Raw genomic sequence first — 20,846 nt, 5'->3', positions numbered from 1 at the left:
CAAGAATTACCTCTTTATCAATCTATGTGTTGTCTCAAACACAGGTGTAACCAAAGCGAAAAGCAATTTCTGCTTTAAATTAAAACAACTTTGAAAGTAATAAAATACAAAATAGTAAGTAGCTATTTATTAGGGAGAATAACCAATTCAATATAATTATAATACCGTATATACTCGAGTATAGGCCGACCCGAATATAAGCCGAGGCACCTAATTTTACCACAAAAAACTGGAAAAGTTATTGACTTGAGTATAAGCCTAGGGTGGGAAATGCAGCAGCTACCAATAAATTTCAAAAATAAAAATAGATACCAATAATGCCATTGCCCATTGAATAACATATACAGCCTGCCTGTGCCCATTAAATATACAGTAGCCATTGTAAAAATTTGCTCTGCATAACAAATTATTATCACACAATACCGGTGTATTCAATGAAATACTTCACTCACCTCATGATGCTGATGTCCCGCTGTGATGATGATGTCCCGCCTCCTATGACACACGGCACAGTGATTCCTATCATTGGATCACTGTACCAGAGGAGGTGGGACATCGCTATGTGGCTGCTTGCCATAACAAGGAGGAGGTGGGACATCGTTGCAGAGCGGCAGGAGGGGGAGGAAGGGGAATCGTAAGATAGCCCTGCATTACATTAGAACGTGAGGAGGGGGGATGGTGCGGTGCACGCTGCGTGGCAAACTGACACAGAGGGAGGGGAAACTCAGGGGCGCTGGGCCATTCACGAGCGTCACCCAGCAGCATGGCCCTGCCCCTTTTTCTCCTCCATTTCGGGCAAATTTTTCACTGACTCGAGTATAAGCCGAGGCGGCTTTTTTCAACTCAAAAAGTGGGCTGAAAAACTAGGCTTATACTTGAGTATATACAGTAATTGGGAATAAACTACAAAGGAGTAAATCATTACACTGACCTATCCCGCTGAAAGAAGTGATTCAATTGGGCCAAGACTATATGAACCATGTGAAGTTTTAGAGGAGATACACCACCTAGATTCCACAGGATGACAGTTTTTTACAGCTGGAACTTGGAGCATGCAAACTGGTCCAGATTTTACTGGTCAGGCAGATCCCAAAAGTTACCAATTGCTAAACCGTGTAGAGATTTATAAGTGAGTCAACACTTCAAATTGTATTATAACCAGAATGCCACTCCTATCCCATCGGAGGTCATTTACAAGTGTGATCAGAACCATCTTGATGCTCTACTGTGACTAATGGGATTTCTTTCACCTTTTTTTCACATATTACTAAAAGTTCCTCTTTCATATTCTGTTTTTAATCCAACAATCCTCCCCCATCCTTTTCATATTCTGTTTTTACTTACTTAGCCACTTTCAGACAGATAGAAATTGTGCTAGCCAATCAGTAAGGTTTTGTTTTAAAGCTTAAGCTATAAATGAAACAGTGGTGAGTAACTTTCCATCCACACTATACGGAAAGCCTACATGTGTATCTCACTGTTTTATCCATATCCATGAATGTGACACAGCTGCAGCAGACCTACAAAACACTGCAGGAAGAAGTTCCTAGAAAGTTGATCAAGAGCTTTATTTCAGAGGTCCTCGACTAGGGACCTAAATTTATTTTAACTGGATCCAAACTTACAACAACAGCTGATAAGTATCATCATGCATGCATTTATCTTCTATACGAACAGTACACTGAGCTATAAATTAAAAAGGGAAACTTTTAGATATAAATAAGTCAATGCAGGAAAATCTCATGAATGAACAATTAAATAGTAAATATGATCTTACTTCAAAAAAATCAAACATCTTACTCCAAAATCAATCTGACATGATTTACAATAATATAATGTATTGATGGGAAAAGTTGATTCAGAGCATATGCTGTAGTTGAGGTGCCACTGACTATAATGCAATCTGTTTCACATTTTAGCTGAAATATGATCATGATAAATAATGTTCTAAGAGAAAGTTCAGCTCTTTATTTAGATGAATTAAAGGAAACCTGAATATAAGATTAAGAGTTTGTATTACAGCTAAGAAAATGAAAAGTAGCCAATAGTTAGCTCAATTTAAATCTTAAATGCATGTTAAAGTTATTGCAGCAAAAAAAGAAATGTTTCTAGAACTTGTTAAACCTTTGCATGCTTGCAATTGAAAATTGCTAGGGAGAAGTGAAAGTAATATTACAAAGAAAAGACCACATGTTTTAATAGGTTGACCTAACAGCATCATGTTGGGAAGCATTGCTTTATATTTAACACTATATGTTTAGGTTGTGTATGTAATCCATCGAATTTTTTCAAACAATTTTGGAGTTAGGCAAAAAATTATAATTTCAGGAAGATTATTTTTTCTAAGTAGCAAAAGCATTTCAGTTATGCCATTGGAGCAAAAAATAAACCTTCAATAAAAACTGGTATTGCCAATCTTGGAATTTTGAAAAAATGTAATAGTGACTTTTACCCGTGATCTATTATACTACTAATCATAAGGCTTGGTCTCCAAACACATAGGATTTTTGCATTCAAAGGTGGGTTGGCAAATCTAACTATTTGCTGAAAGAATGCTTTTCAAGACATTGATTTCTGAGAAACCAATCATGTGGTCCATATTTTTCAGAGATAGGTAGAAAATGCGTTCAGGCATTTCAAGCATTGCAAAGGGAAAGGGGGGTGAATTGCCTCAGTTTTCACATAGTGTTTGATGTGGTCTTTTAGATCCCACCAGAATTTACCAGCATCTGGCATATTCAAAATTCACTGTCTCAAAACATGGGGAACATCTGCAATGATATCTAAAGTTGATTGCAACTGCTAGACACAACTTCAAAAGATCTTGTGAAGAATAAATAGCATGAATGTTTGTTTACCAGATAGCAAAAGTTGTATACACTACAAGATTTCATCAGTATCAGTGCTGAATATTGATTCATAAGGCATCTTAAAGTTTGCATTTGTTTATTTGTTTATTTAATTAATTAAGGGTATGCAGCTGCCCATCTCACAAAATGTGACTCTGGGATACATGCAACAATTAAATAATGACAAATATAAACACAGACAATATAATTTACATATTGAAACAAATAACAACCAAATCATGCTAATTATAGCTCTTGTAAGGGAGAGATTATAGGAACATGGTGGCTCAGTGGCTAAGATGCTGAGCTTGTTGATCAGAAAGGTCGGCAGTTCAGTGGTTCGAATCACTAGCACCACGTAACGGAGTGAGCTCCCGTTACTTATCCCAGCTTCTGCCAATCTAGCAGTTCGAAAGCATGTAAAATGAAGCAGAAAAATAGGAACCACCTTTGGTGGGAAGGTAACAGTGTTCCGTGCACTTTTGACATTTAGTCATGCTGGCCACATGACCACAGAGACGTCTTCTGACAACACTGGCTCTTTGGCTTTGAAACAGAGATGAGCACTGCCCCCTAGAATCCGGGAACGACTAGCACGTATGTACGAGGGGAACCTTTACCTTTAAAGTGACATCCTGAAATAATACCTTTGCTGGCATGTGCTTAAGTGCTGCCTGACATCAGTTGGATTTAAGTTGATAATTCCTTCCATCATCGGGACTCACCTGCCTTCTCAACCTTCTCCTTGATCAGATTTCTCTTCAAAAGGCAATTAAAACCTGACTATTAACTCAAACTTTGTAGGTAAAGATCCTTAGATCACTCTAAGACCTAACAATATGTAGAAACTCATATATCTAGTTGTATAGTAATACCCGATTTAAAAAACAAAATTCATCTCAGGAAAAGAGTAGGATATAATACTTTAGTTTCTGGGAACAAGATATAAATGTATAAAACAAAATTTGGTGGAGGGTAACATAATGAATATATTAAGGAACAAAATGTAAATATTCTACATGAACAACCTTAAGACTACTTCTATCAGATATACTACAGGATAATTTTCTATCCCCCTTTATTGTCTTCAGATTTTTTTAAGCCTACTCTTTTCAAGAAGTGCCTGAGTTGTTATATAGCACAATAGTTTCATATATATATATATATATATATATATATGTGTGTGTGTGTGTGTGTGTGTGTGTGTGTGTGTGTGTGTGTGTGTGTGTGCGTGCATGCATATATATATATATATATATATATATATATATATATATATATATATATATATATATATATATATACATACATACATACACACACACACACACACACACACACAAACTAATTGTGTCCCTTCTTTTCACTCTCCTCCATCTATTTGAATATCCAGCTATTTAGTACTGATAACCTAACCCTTTTCACCCCGATGATTCATTCACAATTAGAAAATGAAACAGTGCTGAAGCAGTGTTTAAATTAAGTACTTCTAACTTAAAATATATTTTTACAAAGCTCTGAGATATATAATAGATCTTTTTACATAAATATGTATTTATTTCTATACTAGGAAGAGCTCAGTTTTATTATTCTCAGATTATTGTGATTTAAAGAATTCTTTAATTCACTGGCTATGGACAATCATCACCTAAAATACATGAACATATGGTTTTCATCTCCTTCATTGTAGCCTTAGGTAACTTCCTGAAACCACATCCTTGACTCTTAGAAGGCATGCAATTGGGCCCCAGTCTCGACCTTCTGTTTCTATATAGTGGTATTTTGTATACCCTTCCTTTAATCTCCAAGCTACATATAAGCTGCTGTGAGGATTGTGGCAAATAAAATCTTTCAATTATAGCCCCCGAACCACATTTTCTTCAGTTTCATTTAAATTTGGGAAACTGAGTAGCTGTATCATACACCCAAGTTATAACTTTTTGGGTTTATGCCTCATTTTACGTAATCAAAATATATTTCTATACCTGTGAAATATTTCAATAGATACAGCCAAATTTTCTAGTGTTCAGGTTCAGGGAATCAAATAGCCATCAGGAAGCTTAGCTATGTGTAGAGGTGGAAAACAAAGGAGACCTTATCACATTTCCATGGTACTGCAGTCTCATTTCTGCTGTCTCTCTGAAAGTAACTCTGGGCAAAGAAGAGTCATAGCTTATTCTGATTTTCTTGAAGAAGCACAGCTCAAAGAAGGATATTGGGAAAGTGGGAAAGCATAATTTTCACATACAAAATTCCTGTGAAAGAGAAATTATTTCTTACGAGATCACTTTCTATGTTCCTTGGACAGTGCAAGTGCATTTGCTTCCCATGGAAGTGTAAACAGATGCTAACATTTTTGTTTCCTGTTCTCATTCCCATCTTTTCCATGCTTCTTTAATTATGAAACACTTTTCTGAGATCTCCCCATTTCTATACGTGATGGTTAATATATTCCCTTATCTAATACATGTAGTTGTGGGTTTCTGATCCATACACAGGAATAGGAAAGAAAGCAAGATCAACCTCCCTACATTCCCTTTGGTTAAAAAAGGGATCCAGATCTAATATTATTAACTGGCAGTAGCCATAAGGATAGCAAAAACTAGTGGGAATACAAAGAAGACCAACACAGCTGATAAACAGCATATTCATGGAACAAGCAGAGAGCTTTCAGTACAGCAAATAAGCCTCTGTATTTTAGAATTCATTGTTTGCATCACCCAAGCAGTATACATGGACACGTAATTTCCATTCCATTCCAATGTAAAAAGCAGCATTTTTCAGAAGATGCTTTACAATGAGGCCGAAATAAATGACAAGAGAATATGAGAACTTACTTTTGAGATCACTTTTTGAATGTCTTGTTAGCTCAAATCAGTTTCTAACCATTCTGCTTTCAAAATTATAAATAGTGAATTACCATTAAAAATATTTTAGATCCTTGTGGTTCCATCCTTCCTTTATCTATGGAAGAGAAAGAAACTGTACTAAGATGTTGGTATCTTAAGAGGAATCTGGAATCAAAGATTGAAATAGGAAATACTAGGAATATCAAGCAAGAGAATATGCATGAAAAGCTGAAAAACAAGAATCAAAAGACTCAGTTTTCCATTGATTAATCTGGCCCATGCCATGTTCCCTTGAAAATAAAGTTTCACAAATGAGGATTTAATTAATGTATAAGGATTTAACAGGTTCAATGCTGAAGTCCCACCTGAAATCATCTTATTAAAAAAAATAAAGCTTTAATTCATTGGGATTACCTTATTGGTTTGATTTCAAGATATCTGTATTACTCATTGTACAGTACATTACAGACTAAAGCTGGACACATGTAACAGATTGCCCATGGAGCAAATAGAAGCCTTCTAAAACTATTCAGAGTTCATTAAAAAGACTATTCAAATTGTTTTGGATTTAAAAGGGAATCACAAGGAAATGTGCAGGAGCTTCTATTGTTGTTGTTCAGTCACTAAGTGATGCCCAACTCTTCATGATCATGGATCACGGAATACCAGGCCCTTCTGTCCATCACTATCTCCTGGAATTTGCTCAAATTCATGTTCATTGCATCAATGACACTATTTATCCATCTCATCCTCTCCTGTCCCTTTCTTCTGCTTTCAATCTTTCCCAACATCAGGGCTTTTTTCCAGCGATTCATATCTTCTCATTAGCTGGCCAAAGTATTTGAGCTTCAGCTTCAGTATCTATCTTTACAAAGAACAGTTAGGATTGATTTCTTTTAGGGGTAACTTCTGTAACGATTATTAATGCAGTTTGTCATTGAGTGGTGAGAACTATTTTAAAATTATACTGTATTGGTCTTCTTTAGCAAATTGCCAAATTCCTTAACTTTCTGAAAAGTCCACCTTGCCCAACTAGCCCCCAGCTGCCTGGATATTTTCACCCTTGCCTCATATGCTCAGTTCCTGCACTTCATTTCTACTGCCAATCCATTGTCCTGACTTAGAATTCTGAGTTCCTATTTAATGTTGAATATTAATTTTTTTTCATAGTTGTAGAGTATCTATCTGCTGCTGCAGTTTGTTGTATTTTCACATTGCTTGGCCACATCTAATATCTACAATTGTTTTGTTCTTTTAGACCAGTACATCACTGCAACGGAGTCTAGAACACAGCATACATGTCCATTTATTTATTTAGCACATAGAATAGAATAGAATAGAACAGAAGAGAACAGAACAGAACAGAACAGAATAGAATAGAGGTGAAACTTGAAAAAAGTAGAATGTCGTGCAAAAGTTTATTTCGGTAATGCAACTTAAAAGGTAAAACTAATATATGAGATAGACTCATTACATGCAAAACAAGATACTTCAAGCCGTGATTTGTCATAATTGTGATAATTATGCCTTACAGCTCATGAAAACCCCAAATCCACAATCTCAGAAAATTAGAATATTGTGAAAAGGTGCAATATTCTAGGCTCAAAGGGTCCCACTCTAATCAGCTAATTAAGCCATAACACCTGCAAAGGGTTCATGATCCTTTAAATGGTATCTCAGTCTGGTTCAGTAGGAACCACAATCATCCGAAAGGCTGCTTACCTGACAGTTGTGCAGAAAACTGTCATTGACATCCTCCATAAGGAGGGAAAGCCTCAAAAGGTAATTGCAAAAGAAGTTGGATGTTCCCAAAGTACTGTATCAAAGCACATTAATAGAAAAATTATGTGGAAGGAAAAGGTTTGGAAGAAAAAGGTGCACAAGCAGCAGGGATGACCACAGTCTGGAGAGGATTGTCAGGAAAAGGCCATTCAAAAGTGTTGGGGATTTTCACAAGGAGTGGACTGAGGCTGGAGTCAGTGCATCAAGAGCCACCACACACAGACAGATCCTGGACATGGGTTTCAAATGTCGTATTTCTCTTGTCAAACTGCTCCTGAACAACAAACAACGTTAGAAGTGTCTTACCTGGGCTAAAGAAAAACAGACCTGATCTATTGCTCAGTGGTCCAAAATCCTCTTTTCTGATGAGAGCAACTTTTGCATATCATTTAGAAACCAAGGACCCAGAGTATGGAGGAAGAATGGAGAGGCACACACTGCAAGATGCTTGAAGTCCAGTGTGAAGTTTCCACAGTCTATGTTGATTTGGGGAGCCATGTCATCTGCTGGTGTTGGTCCACTGTGCTTCATTAAGTCCAGGGTCAACACAGCGATCTATCGGGAGATTTTGGAGCACTTCATGCTTCCTTCCACAGACGAGCTTTATGGGGATGCTGACTTCATTTTCAAGCAGGGCTTGCCACCTGCCCATATTGCCAAAAGCACCAAAATCTGGTTCAATGACCGTGGGATTACTGTACTTGATTGGCCAGCAAACTCGCTTGACCTGAACCTGAGCATTGCCAAGAGAAAGATGAGAGACATGAGACTGGACAGTGCAGAAGAGCTGAAGGTGACGATTGGTCCTCCATAACACCTCAGCAGTGCCACAGGCTGATAGCTTCATTGCCACCCCTCATTGAGGCAGTAATTGCTGCAAAAGGGGCCCAAACCAAGTACTGAGTACATATGCATGCTTATACTTTTCAGAAGTCTGATATTGTTCTATGTACAATCCTTGTTTTATTGATTGCATGTAATATTCTAATTTTCTGAGATTGTGGATTTGGGGTTTTCATGAGCTGTAAGCCATAATCATCACAATTATGACAAATACGGCTTGAACTATCTTGCTTTGCATGTAATGAGTCTATCTCATATATTAGTTTCACCATTTAAGTTTCATTACTGAAATAAATGAACTTTTGCATGACATTCTAATATTCTTTTTTGAGATTCACCTGTAGAATAGAATAGAATAGAATTCTTTATTGATCAAGTGTGATTGGACACACACGAAATTTGTCTTTGGTGTATATGCTTTCAGTGTCCATAAGAAGAATAAAATACATTCATCAAGAATAAAAAGATACAACACTTAGTGATAGTCAAGGTTGCTAATAAGCTATCAAATCGTATTAGGAAACAAATAAAATCAATATAAATTGAAAGATACAAGCAACATAGTTATAGTAATAAGTTGGAAGAGATAGATACTAGTATGGAAGAGAATAATATTAATACAGTCTTAGTAAATTATTTGATAGCGTTGTGGGAATTAGTTATTTAGCAGAGTGATGCTAGACACAATGCAGTCCTGACAGCCTAAATTGCTAGTCCATTCTATTTGACGCTTGCGTGCCTATCTTTGGTGCACCACATGGGCCAAAGTAGCTTACACCAGCTGACTAGTAGCGCTCGGCTTGCTGGCTCTTCCAGGCTTCTCTGCCAGATTTGCCTTGTATTGCTATGCCTCCATTAATTAAAAGGGGTGAACACTCTCTCATGTTCATACTGACTACTTCATTCTTTTCACCTAAGACTATTGCTACAAATTTTTTAAACACTTCCGTAGAACAATCTGTGGAAATACCTCTGCCCTCAGGAAAAAAAATGGCTAAGATTTCCACAGTTCTCATGAATTCCCAGAATGATGAATATGGCTTATATGAGGATGGGTATTAAGAAGGTCACAGGAGAAAACATAGGTACAGGAACTAAAATATAATCTTCAAAACTACTTAAGCTTTTGTGTCACCAGCTATTCTCAAAAAAGAGGTAAGAATTATTCTTGATGTGTAAATCTCTCAGCCTGCAAAGATTTTCTATTTGCTTTTAAATCTATGCCGTCTCTTTGATCTGTTACTTTGCTGGTCGTACTTAAAATAAATAGTTTCTTTTATCTTGCCTTTTTACTGGGTTTAGCCTTTGCAAATATGGTTTAAATCTAAATTGTTTGGATTGGTTTCTATTATAAGGTTTATTATTAAAAGCATGCAGTTCTGAATTTTGTCTAGGAATTTGAAAAAGTAAATATTCATATAACCCACAGGAGAAGGTTAAAACTAATAGAAGAAAACTGGTGAACTACATTGACTTGGGCAATTCAAGAAAGTTGTAAAAGATGTGCAAGAAAAATTTCAGAGATTGTTCAGGAGTCTTTGTACATGGCTTCTTAGATTTTTCAAAATATATTGAACTAGCAAGTAGGAAGGAAAATGAATTTTATCTTTCTTGTAAGGATTTTGTTTAAGGGAAAATGCAAGCAATTATAACAAGCACAGACCAATGCTACCAATATTTAATCACACTGAAGAACGAACAGTCTTCACTGCATCAAGGGAGTGTTGAAGCATGAGTTTCTCTACTAAACTAGACTTATGCAAAATTCAGCATTGCAAAAATTTGGCAGTGGCAATGAGCTTAGGTGGTATTCAGAAAAAGATTAGACAAGTTTAGGAAATGTAGAAAAAATAAATACTAGCCATTCTCTTGAACTATGCAATTAACCATTGGAAAACAACAGTAGGTAGGACTAACAAACTACGTACAGCTACTGCCTATCTGTAGTTTGTTACCTGTTCTTTGTAGTCTTTCCCATAACTAAGGTAGTGAGCCACCATTCAACCTGAATCTCCTGAATACTAGTTTAGCAGGAAATCAGCAGTTCTAGCACGTGTTGCTTGGATTGTGCCCATTAGTTTCTTTGAAATGGACACCAATAAACCAATTATTCATAGTCTACTTGTATTATTTATAGTCTACTGGGCCATCCAAGCTAGGTTTTTTTAAAAAAAAACTTTTTATCAAATGTTCAGACCTCCCATCTCACTCTCTGGACAATGCAAAATTAAAAATATAAAATTCATATTAAATAGTTAAATAGCTTTTTTTAGATATCCAAAGAAATAAACTTGGTATAAAACATGGGTGTCAAACTCGTCATGTCACATTGCCATCAAGGGACATTTTATGACATTTTCCCCATTCATGGAGCTGGGGTGGACGTGGCCTCCTTGTGATGCATCCAGCCCATGAGCTACCAGTTTGACACCCCTGGTATAGATGCTTTCCCTGACTTGTTTCAAGTGGAACTAGTGTGGGATACTATTGACAGCGTGAACAAGTTTGTAAGGACAAGCAAGAAACATCAGTGAAGAATTGCAATTTCATTTGCACAAGCATCATGGTGCATATGATATCACTCTGACTTCTGTAGTTGTAAACAAGCCTCCAAGTTGTCTATACTTTACTTCCTAAATTGTCACTTGAAAGGCATGGTAGGAGTAGATATCATGTGTTAACTTAGTCCTTGTTTTCTGCTAAGCCAGAATCCTGATAATTATGATTTGCCATGGCATACAAATATGTATGGCATTGTTGTTACTATTTGCCTTCTCAATATATGGCCCATAAACTTCATTGTGTTTGCCTTGAGTTTTAATATTCCACCTGAGTGGAAGAACGTGCCTTTTCTTCTCATTATGCACTGTTTTATAAATCTCATCTCCCCACCATTACTTCTATTTCTCTAAACTTTAAATCTCCAAATATTTTAGTCCTTCCACAGAAGAAAGGTGCTCCAGAGCCTTAATTATTTTGGCTGACCTTTTCAACACCTTTTGCAGCTGTCTAAGTTATTCTTATGAGATGCGTGAATGACCAAAGCTTCAGAGTATTATTGGAGTCTGTACAAAACAAGCAGTTCCACATGAATTACAAAGAAATAAAATGCTTCTTCTAACCCCAGAAGAAGTGAAAACTGGCAACCATGTGGGAACGTTCAGCTGATGGTGACTCATCTCAGAAGAATGATTTCTTTCAGGTCATCAAGTATTCTTCTCTTTGGTGTTAAGTATAATAAGGACAACCTCATCTTATAAAAGATGGGAAATATTGCTCCAGTTCTTATGTTTATTTGTATTTTAGTGTTCCCTGAGTAGGGCAGAAGCACGACGAGATGCTGCAAAAGTGGCTCTTATCAATTCACTGTTCAATGAGTTGCCTTGTCGCAGGATCACAAAGGAATTCATTATGGAGAGTGTCCAAGAAGCTGTGTCTTCCACCAGTGTAAGTATTAGCCATCATTTTGTGTGCTGTATTCCTATGTACTGTATTTATGATAAAATTACAAGCAGGAAGAAAATTATTCATGTAAGGGCAGTATGAGAGGGCCTCAATGATGAATGTCTCATCAAATATAAAACAATGCTTCCCAACATTCCCTACCACCCCGCTCTGATGGATTGGGTAGATGTGACCGACAAGAGATGGTCCCTCTGATAACCTGGTCCCAAGCCATAAAGGGCTTTTAAGGTGACAACCAGCATCTTGAATTGCACTCAGAAGCAAAGTGGCAACCAATGCAGCTTCTGCAGGAGACGTGATACATGTGCACACTAGTGTCCACACAAAACCACGCGGGCTGCTGCATTTTGCACCAACTGGAGCTTCTGGATGCTCTTCAAGGAAGCTCCATGTAGAGCGCGTTGGTCTATATGGGGCTCCAACACATCAAGACGGGAAATGACTATGGCATGAGTGACTGTGAGTAGGGACTGTTGGTCCAGGAAGGGGGCAGAAATAAGGATTTTTTTTTAAAAAAACAACAGAGCTGCAGTTTAGGCTTTAAAAGTGATGGGAAGATGGTGATGATATGGTGATGTCAATGGGATGTAGAGTTGAACATTTTTGTTTGATTGCAAGTGGAAAAATAGGTGTTCAGATCTAAGACACTCATACTATATTTCACCAATGTTACACCATCAATTACATCTTGCTTGTGATGTGGCAAAATCAAAGTGAACTATATGGGAGTCTAGTGCTCTCGAAGTGATTTAAAAAAGAGGCAAAAACTGCATGTGGGCTCTGATTTAGCCTTCTGACATATCCCAACAACAATAGCAATAGCACTTAGACTCATAGACCATCCCATAGTGCTTATTGCACTCTCTGGGCATTTTACAATATCAACATATACCCCACCCCAACAATCTGACTCCTAATTTTACAGATTCTCAGAAGAATGGAAGGCTGAGTCAACTTTGAACCCATCAGGCTCAAACTCCAGGCTGTGGACAGAGTTAGCCTGTAATACTGCATTCTAACCACTGTGCTAACCAGGGCTCCTACCACCATTACCCATTTTGAAATAAAGCTGTAAAGATAAAAACTAAAATATGCACCGAAACCTAAATAAAAGTTTTGATTAGATTTGATTCTGAAAAGCTGAATTTTAAAAAAGATTAGGAGATGTGTTGGATATAATTTCCACATTTTACTGGAGCTAATAGCCACTCATTCATGCTGTGTAGAGCACTCATCAAAAATAGGACTCAGGAAGTTGACCAGATCTGTTCTGAGTAACATCAGTGCCTTGATTATCCAGTTTCAATACAGAAAATGTATTTTCTTCTCAATAAAAAGTAGAACATTGTATATAATCCAAGCAAAACCCTGAATTAGAAATATTGTTTTAGCAATCACTAGGTCATTGAAACAATGAAAGGAAAAATATGTACACTCAATAGTCACTCATGCATACTTAGTGTATCAATTAATGTTAATGTTATTAAGACAAATGCTTAAAAATGTCTAGTTATACCCTGCCATTTCCTCAGAGAATATATATTTTCTTGAAATGAGTTATAAAATATAAAGAAAGTCAGTAATGGCCCAAAGGCTAAAACAGAAGTATGAATTATCTGAGCCCTTTTATTCGTTTTGCTATATTTCTATCTTTTCTTCTTTATTATTTAACTGCCTCTGGCAAGGAAATAAGTTGGCAGGAGTTTTCGTGAAACAGAAACAGAATCAGATGTTAACATCTGCATTTGGGGTTACCTCCATATTTTTCATCTGTTGGTTAACAGTTATCGTATGTTGTCATCAGCTACTGTGTCCCATCATGGAAGTTTCTGCATTTACTAATAGATAATTTTTAAAATAATCATTATGTTCTTCTTGAACAGGCACTGTATATGTTTCCTAGTTATAAAGATATAAAAAACATCAAGTAATTGCAAGTTTATAATATGGGGATTTAAAATATATATATTCTTTATATTATGGATTTATTAAACATTAAATCCATTCCTTCCCTTAAATAAGACAGTTCTAAAATTCAGTTAGATACCCTTATAAGTTTTCAATGCTAGCCAAAGATTCCAGTTTTTTAATGCTGCACAAGTAAACATTAGAAAAGAAATATATAATTTGGTTCTGGTGTTCCAAATATTTCCAATGGACAATTAACTATGTATATATAAGAGCCTATACATATAACAAGAGTAGGTGATATGAGGCTTTAGAATGCCTTGTCATACTTCAGAAATTAATGTGGAAGGAGTGAATGAGTGCCATATTTAGTGCAATTCAAACACAACACTAGAAAAAGTTGCTCATTTTAGTCATACAGCCAATAAACACACTTGGTTCCTGCCAACCTCTGTGATTCAAAAATAAAATAACAGAAGGAGAGACAATGAACTCATCTCCTCTCCATCCCCATCATCATGATAGAAGTATATCTAATGAATTTGGGATTGATGGGTAAAGATAATCTTACTGGAGCCATATTATAGCTTACGGTTATTGGTAGTAGGGGCAGAAATCTATTTCAGTTAGAGCATGTGGATAATCTAATCAATAATGCAACAAAAGTTACAGAAATAAATAAATATGCTGACCTCTGCTGAATATATTACTTTAGTCTCCAACAAACATAATGAAATATTTCCGTCTCTATGGAAGAAACTCTGATAGGAAAAGAACAGGTGGACTGGAATTACTTGGAAAGGGGTGACCTTTGGTAAAATATGTATATAACACTCTCCCACCTCTACTAAACTTTTTGCATGTATGACTCTGGGTAGATGGAGAAAGTGTTTAACATTAAGGTGAATGTATAAAGTAGAGGAGGTTTGCAAGTGAAAGAAATATATCTTTTCAAACCTCTTTGCAAGTCCTGAAAAGGGCTTTTAAGTGTCCGGTTCTATTTTTGAGAACAATGCTATACATTTGGGGAAACTAAGCCATTATTAATTTACATGTGACTTTCTAAAGAAAATTCATTTTGTGCAATATGTATTTTTTTTTCATTGGAAATTTTCTAAGATAAAAGCTTAAAATCCCAGAGTTCTAAGCCATTGTCCTCAGGGATATTTAAAAGCCAGCATAAATATTGTAGCAGCAGCATGCTCACATTCTTGCATTTCCAAAGCTATAAATCTGCTAACAGTTCCAGTGCAGAAACCATTTTGTGGAACAATGCGCTGTTCAGCTTTCTACAGCTTCTCCAGAAAGATTGTTAGAAAGAAAAAGGAAATAAAAAATCAGCAACTATTTCATCTTAGATGGTTGCCGCAGAATGGAAAACAATAGCACTTGGTTTAAAGCTTTGATTCAGGCAATTTGACAAACTCCACAAGTCCGTTTACAACAATAGTTTTGAGTTGAACTTTAAAGCCCTCATAAAAAGGGAAGAAGAAGAAGAAAGGCAGAGAGTGGAAAGGAAGGTTCCAGGAGGTATTATCCCTCCCACAACCATGTAGCTTTCTCACACCAGGTTTTGTGTACAAAGGAGGGAAAGGGAGAAATGCATAGAAATGCAGTTCCATTTCTCATCTAGAGCCTCTTCTGGGGCAAAGGTCATTATATTGGCTGTGAACACACATTCACACACAGCATTTTTTACATGTGAAAAGGGCTGTGCTTTCAATGTGTGACTCCGGCCTCCATCTTAACTTTTTTGTCTCCTCCTGCAAACACCTCTGATCTATTACATTATTATTCTCTCAGTTACTATAATAATTGGAGTCACTAAGTTGCATGGATTAAATAAGTAAGTAATATGGTAGCTAGGTAAGTTGGCCTTGAAGAGACCAGGTAGATTCTCTCATTTAATATATTTGCTTAAAAATCTGCTGCTGTCCAGGAGAAATTGAAAAACAGATCTACCACAACTAGCTTATATCAGACCACAACTGCTAACAGGACAATTCTTGTGATATCTCTTTTTTAAATACAAAGGAAGATATGCATAAATGCTAAGAAAGTAAAGTAGGCTTTGATTTACAACCACAATTGAGTCCAAAATTTCTATTGTAAGTAAGACAATTTTTGGGTGAATTGTGCCCCACATGGTTATCACCTTTTCTCCACTGTGGTTAACGAAATCACTGCAGTTGTTAAGCAAATCTGGCTTGTTGGAAACTATCTGGGAAGATTATAAATGGCGATCACATGACCCTGGGACAGTGCAACTGTCATAAATACATGCCAGTTACCAAGTACTTAAATTTTGATCATATGATCATGAAGATGCTACTACAATCAGAGATGTGAAAACCAGTCATAAGTCACTTTTTGCCATTGTAACTTTGAACAGTCACTAAATGAATGTAAATCAAGGACTACCTGCACACTTAATTAAGGCTTAAACTAGTTTTTATATCATGTGTATACTTTACATTAAAAAGTATCCCATTGCTTTTGTTGGAAAAGATTCATGCCTAAATAAGGTGTATAAACTGAATACATTTTTTTTCTACTTCAAATGAGTTTTTATAATTCAGTTTTAATTTATCTTTCTCCTTTCAAGGGTACTTTAAATGATGCAGATGATCCAAGCACAAGTATTGGAGCATATCACTATATGCTAGAATCAAACATGGGGAAAACAATGCTAGAATTTCAGGTATTTGTGATGGCCTTTATGTAATTCATTTGCCCAGAATTGTCAAGATACACAGGATGATTTTTATATGTACTGGTTTGTTTCATTGTTGTTTTGGTTGTTTTGGTTGTTTTGATGTTCTATCTCTCTAACCATATCTGTCCAATGAACAAACTTCCTTTAAAAGTTTAGCTCTTATAGCTTTGCTCTTGGTTTCTATTTTTCTTGGGTTCCTGTGGCTAAGAATAGAATATCCAGATCCAGAGAAGACTATGTTTTACTGGAATAAATGACAAAACTTTTGCATAGTGGAGCATTGAAAATATTTGCTTTTGTGTTAGGCCCGTGACAATCCAACTGCAACACTCATGGTTCTACCACAATAGCTTCATAACTGTTATTTTTTCAACAACCACTGCACTGAAATAAGAGAAAAAACATATTTATTAATTTAATTTATCATAGTAAAATGCAATAAAATAGTGTAGCATCCCCAAATCCATTTTTTTCAATGGATGCACATCCAATAAATGTGTATGATACTACAACATTAACAGAAAAAGGATCTAATGTCTGCAATGAACTTTTAAATGGAGAAGTCTGTAGAGTTAAACCACCTATTATAAAAACAGAGAAATAGACTTGTGCTGCTCTAGACCAAAACATATAGTAGTATTTCTATGGTGATTTGCAGAAGTGCAATTTTGCATCTAATCCATTGCTTGCAAACCAAATCTTGCAAAAAATTTCACTTAAAAAATGCTGTCAAATAGCTAGTTGTTAATAAAACTCTACATTTTCTAAACATGGCTTGAAAACAGATTCTCCATGTTATCTCCCCTCCACACCCCATTCCCCCTAGGAGCTTATGATTGTGTTTCAACTTCTGCACTGGAATGGAAGCCTTAAGGCCCTGCGTGAAACTAAATGTTCTCGGCAAGTAAGTAGCCTTCCAAAATGCAATACTGATTGTCAGTTATTCCCAGCATTCATTTTAGAAAAGTCTACTTGAAGTTCTTCTGCACTTCCTCTTTTTTATAAGTCACTAGCTGAAAACCCGGCGCTGCCTGGATATTTATTCATCCCAACCCTTCTTCCATGCCACAGTGCTAATGTTGGATTTCCCCGTTACCAGAGGGAGCCCCCTTATGGAGTACTGTGAGGCTGTTACCATGGCAACTCCACTGTGCTGTACAGTAGAAGCCATTTTACAGCACAACAGGCTATATATCTTAATAGAACACATACCCCAAGGGCTATTAGGGGTGTCTTGCCCCCGCAGTATTTGTTTCCAGAGTGTGTGTGTGTGTGTGCACGCGTGCTTGCATGCATGCATATATTATTGTTGTTGTAGTGGTTGGTCTGGTTCAACCGACTAGCAATTTTCAAGTTCCATTGCTAGAAAATGTTTAGTTTAAATTTACCACTTTTCCAACGGCCATTGTTTGTAATCAGTGTTGCATCTAAGACATGAACTGGGCATCACAGCTCAGGAGAGCAATCACTGACAATACAATGCAGAGGTGGAGACCTCCCAAGAAAAATGTTGTAAAAACGTATAATCAGAAATTGTGGACAAGAGTTGGGATGGAATGAATAGGCTCTACATGTATAAACAATGTAAAACATATATACATAACACCAAACATTTAAAAAATGAAATAAACAAAAGAAATCTCCGATTTCAATAATAGATAGTTCTGGCTTATGTTGGTAGTAAACAGTAGGCAAAATTCATTTCATATTAAACATACGCTGAGAAATATGTCATACAGTCCAATAAACATTTTTATTATTACTGTAAGCAATTACTACTTGTTAATTAATTAACAATCACAGCTAACTTCAGTTTTTGCTGATGGTAAAGTAGTAAGAAGGAACCCACTTGGAGAGAGACTGGATTCTAATAGTACTGTATCTAAATGAACATCTGAAATGTTAATTCTTTAGCATAAAAGACCCCATTTTTAAAGGACCATGGCAGCCCTTATTAACACAAGCCTGCACACCATTTGGTAATTAATTTTATACATAGACAAAAAGCATGCAAAATGGGAGATCATGAACAAATAGATATGGAAATACAAAAGCAATAATTAAAAGAGCTTTAAGATCTTTTAAGTACAAAGTCTAATTTTATGACATTAGAAAATAATTCTGTCCTTACTATACATTAACCTAAGGCTTTAAGGTATGCCTTCAAGTCAGTGATGACTCCAGGTGACTTCAGAGACTGTTGCCTTGTATAAAGTAAAAAAAGGATGACCTTGACAGGTAAAGGAAGTGCAGACCTGCAGGATTTTGAAACTATAGCCAACCTTAATAAAAGTATTTTTAGCCCTGCGTGGGTTTTCTTTCTTGGTCTGCCCTATGTCATATGGCTGACATTGCAGTAGTCCTTGCAATATTTTCAGAAGTAGTTTGCTAGTGCCTTCGTCCTAGGGCTGAGAGAGACTGACTGGCCCAAAATCTTCCAGCTAGCTTCATGCCTAAGGCAGGACTAGAACTCACAGTCTCCTAGTTTCTAGTCTAGTACCTTTAATCGCTACACCAGACTGGCTCACAGCCCTCTTAATTGCTCATAAAGCTCCTACAGAACTAGGACTGCAGTTCATGACATGTTTCTTTGGTGGGATAGGTTACCTGGTTCGCCAACATCTATATTTTAGGATGTGTTTAATTTTCTATATTGATTCCTAATTCTTCTTTTTGGGGTGGGTGGGTCATAGGAAGTGATTTCCTACTATTCCCAATACAATTTAGATGAACGGATGAGAAGTCATATGGCACTGGACTGGCTCATGAAAGAGCAAGAAATTCCGGGCATTATATCACAAGAGCTACAAGTGGCACTTAGAGAGCTTGAAGAAGCAAGGAAAGCTGGGCAAGAGTTGCGGTTTTACAAAGAAAAAAAAGAAATCCTTGGGCTGGCACTGAGTCAGCTGTACAGCGATTCTGCAACTACCTCTTCAAATGATGATCGCATGAGCCTAGCTCTCAGTGGCTATCGTTAGCCTACATTTGAGAGATGGGTTTATTATATGGCTGCATCTTGGTTAATCAGATCAATAAGAAGTAACTGTTTACTTTACTTAGCATACTGTGTAATGTACTAAGCTGAAAGTCTCCGATTTCTTCCTTGATGAGAAGAAAGTATCCCAAGTATAAAAGGACTCCTTGTATAGCAAACTATAGCAAATCCTAAACCAGGAAGTAAGGAAAGGACGTAGGATTCAGTTTATCCTTCTTTCATCAGATGAGCAATGCCTAAAACTGAGATAATACTATTTGAGAATAGACCGAGGGACTTTTTATAGTAGCTGTTTAATTTAAATAATAACATTTAGGCTTCTAAATTCTTTAAGAAGCATAGTTAGTTAAGTATTGTTGATCAGCGCTTTCAGTGTACTAATTGAGTTTATTCATTTGAGAAAGAAATAATATCCTTGCAATATGCAAAAAACCAAAACTGTGTAAATTTACTAGTCTTTTTAAATAGAGAACAATGAAGTTTTCATATTAAAAATAGTGACGTGTTCTCAAAAACCAATGAGATAATTTTAAAATATACTTAGTTGTAGCAAATCTATATCAATTTCTTTTGACCTAAGAAAGGGGGGTGGGATTCGGGTAGTTGAAAGAAGCCAATTATGGTCTAATTTGCTAAATAAGTTAGGGAAATAACACATCAAGCTTGTTGCCTTTGAGTAAGGAATCAAATGACTGCATTGTTCGCTAGACTATTTTATTTTCCTCTACAAATCAGAGAAAGAAGTGATATCTTTGAACCGCAATTGAAATAACTGCACATTTTGTTCAAAGTCCCCATCCAGAAATGGGTTCTGTAAATACTTAGCACAGTAAGACTGGCTGCTATATCAACACGATGTCAAATCAATGCTGGAAAGGTCAGAATAATACTGAAGTGTATAGCTACCAGATCTGGACTGCAGAAATTCAAATTTGGATTCTTTAAAGCAGATGCATCCATTTTCAGGATTGCACAGAAACCTCAAAAAATACGGATTGCTCTGCGAGAATAGCAGAGAGGTGCTGTTCTCATGGAAAATCCAAAACACTTTGGAGTCACTTCTCAGGTAATCTCAGCTTTACTGACTGTCACCACCACCACCACAACAAAAAAATCACATGTATTTTGGCATTGAAAACAATAATTTAGAATCATTCAGCATATTTCCTGCAACAGTGTTTTGCATCAGGCTTCACATGAAACAAGGATAATTTAACAACTGAATTGTAATCTCCTTTTAAGATTGCTTAACTTAAGACCTTCAAGCAAAATTATTCAGTGCTATAGCATTTCATGCATAATGGATTTTTTGATTTAGCAGGAATCTTGGCTGGTTAGTCTTCACTGTTTCCGTATCACAATACATTGTTTATGAAGCACAATCCAGACGATCTACTGTGATTGTCAGATGCACTATGGTTATCTATAACACAAAAGAA

The 20,846-nt window shown here is 36.3% G+C and overlaps 1 protein-coding gene across 1 annotated transcript in view; it reads left to right on the top strand.

The window, feature by feature from the left end:
• The window catches only part of LIX1 (limb and CNS expressed 1), a 33,207-nt gene extending 12,440 nt beyond the window's left edge, over positions 1-20,767 (top strand). Inside the window, exons 3-6 of the mRNA XM_014056276.2 lie at positions 11,630-11,770; positions 16,302-16,397; positions 17,239-17,316; positions 19,106-20,767. Of these exons, the coding sequence (XP_013911751.2) occupies positions 11,630-11,770; positions 16,302-16,397; positions 17,239-17,316; positions 19,106-19,390 (600 nt within the window). The 3' untranslated portion in view covers positions 19,391-20,767. The remainder of the gene's footprint in view (positions 1-11,629; positions 11,771-16,301; positions 16,398-17,238; positions 17,317-19,105) is intronic.
• Positions 20,768-20,846: the final 79 nt, after the last annotated feature.

This window comes from Thamnophis sirtalis, unplaced genomic scaffold (assembly GCF_051295495.1).
Source record: "Thamnophis sirtalis isolate CommonGarterSnake01/CBP01778 unplaced genomic scaffold, rThaSir2_p1.2 scaffold_5, whole genome shotgun sequence".
Taxonomy (NCBI): domain Eukaryota; kingdom Metazoa; phylum Chordata; class Lepidosauria; order Squamata; family Natricidae; genus Thamnophis; species Thamnophis sirtalis.
This window is presented reverse-complemented; position numbering and strand designations above follow the sequence as displayed.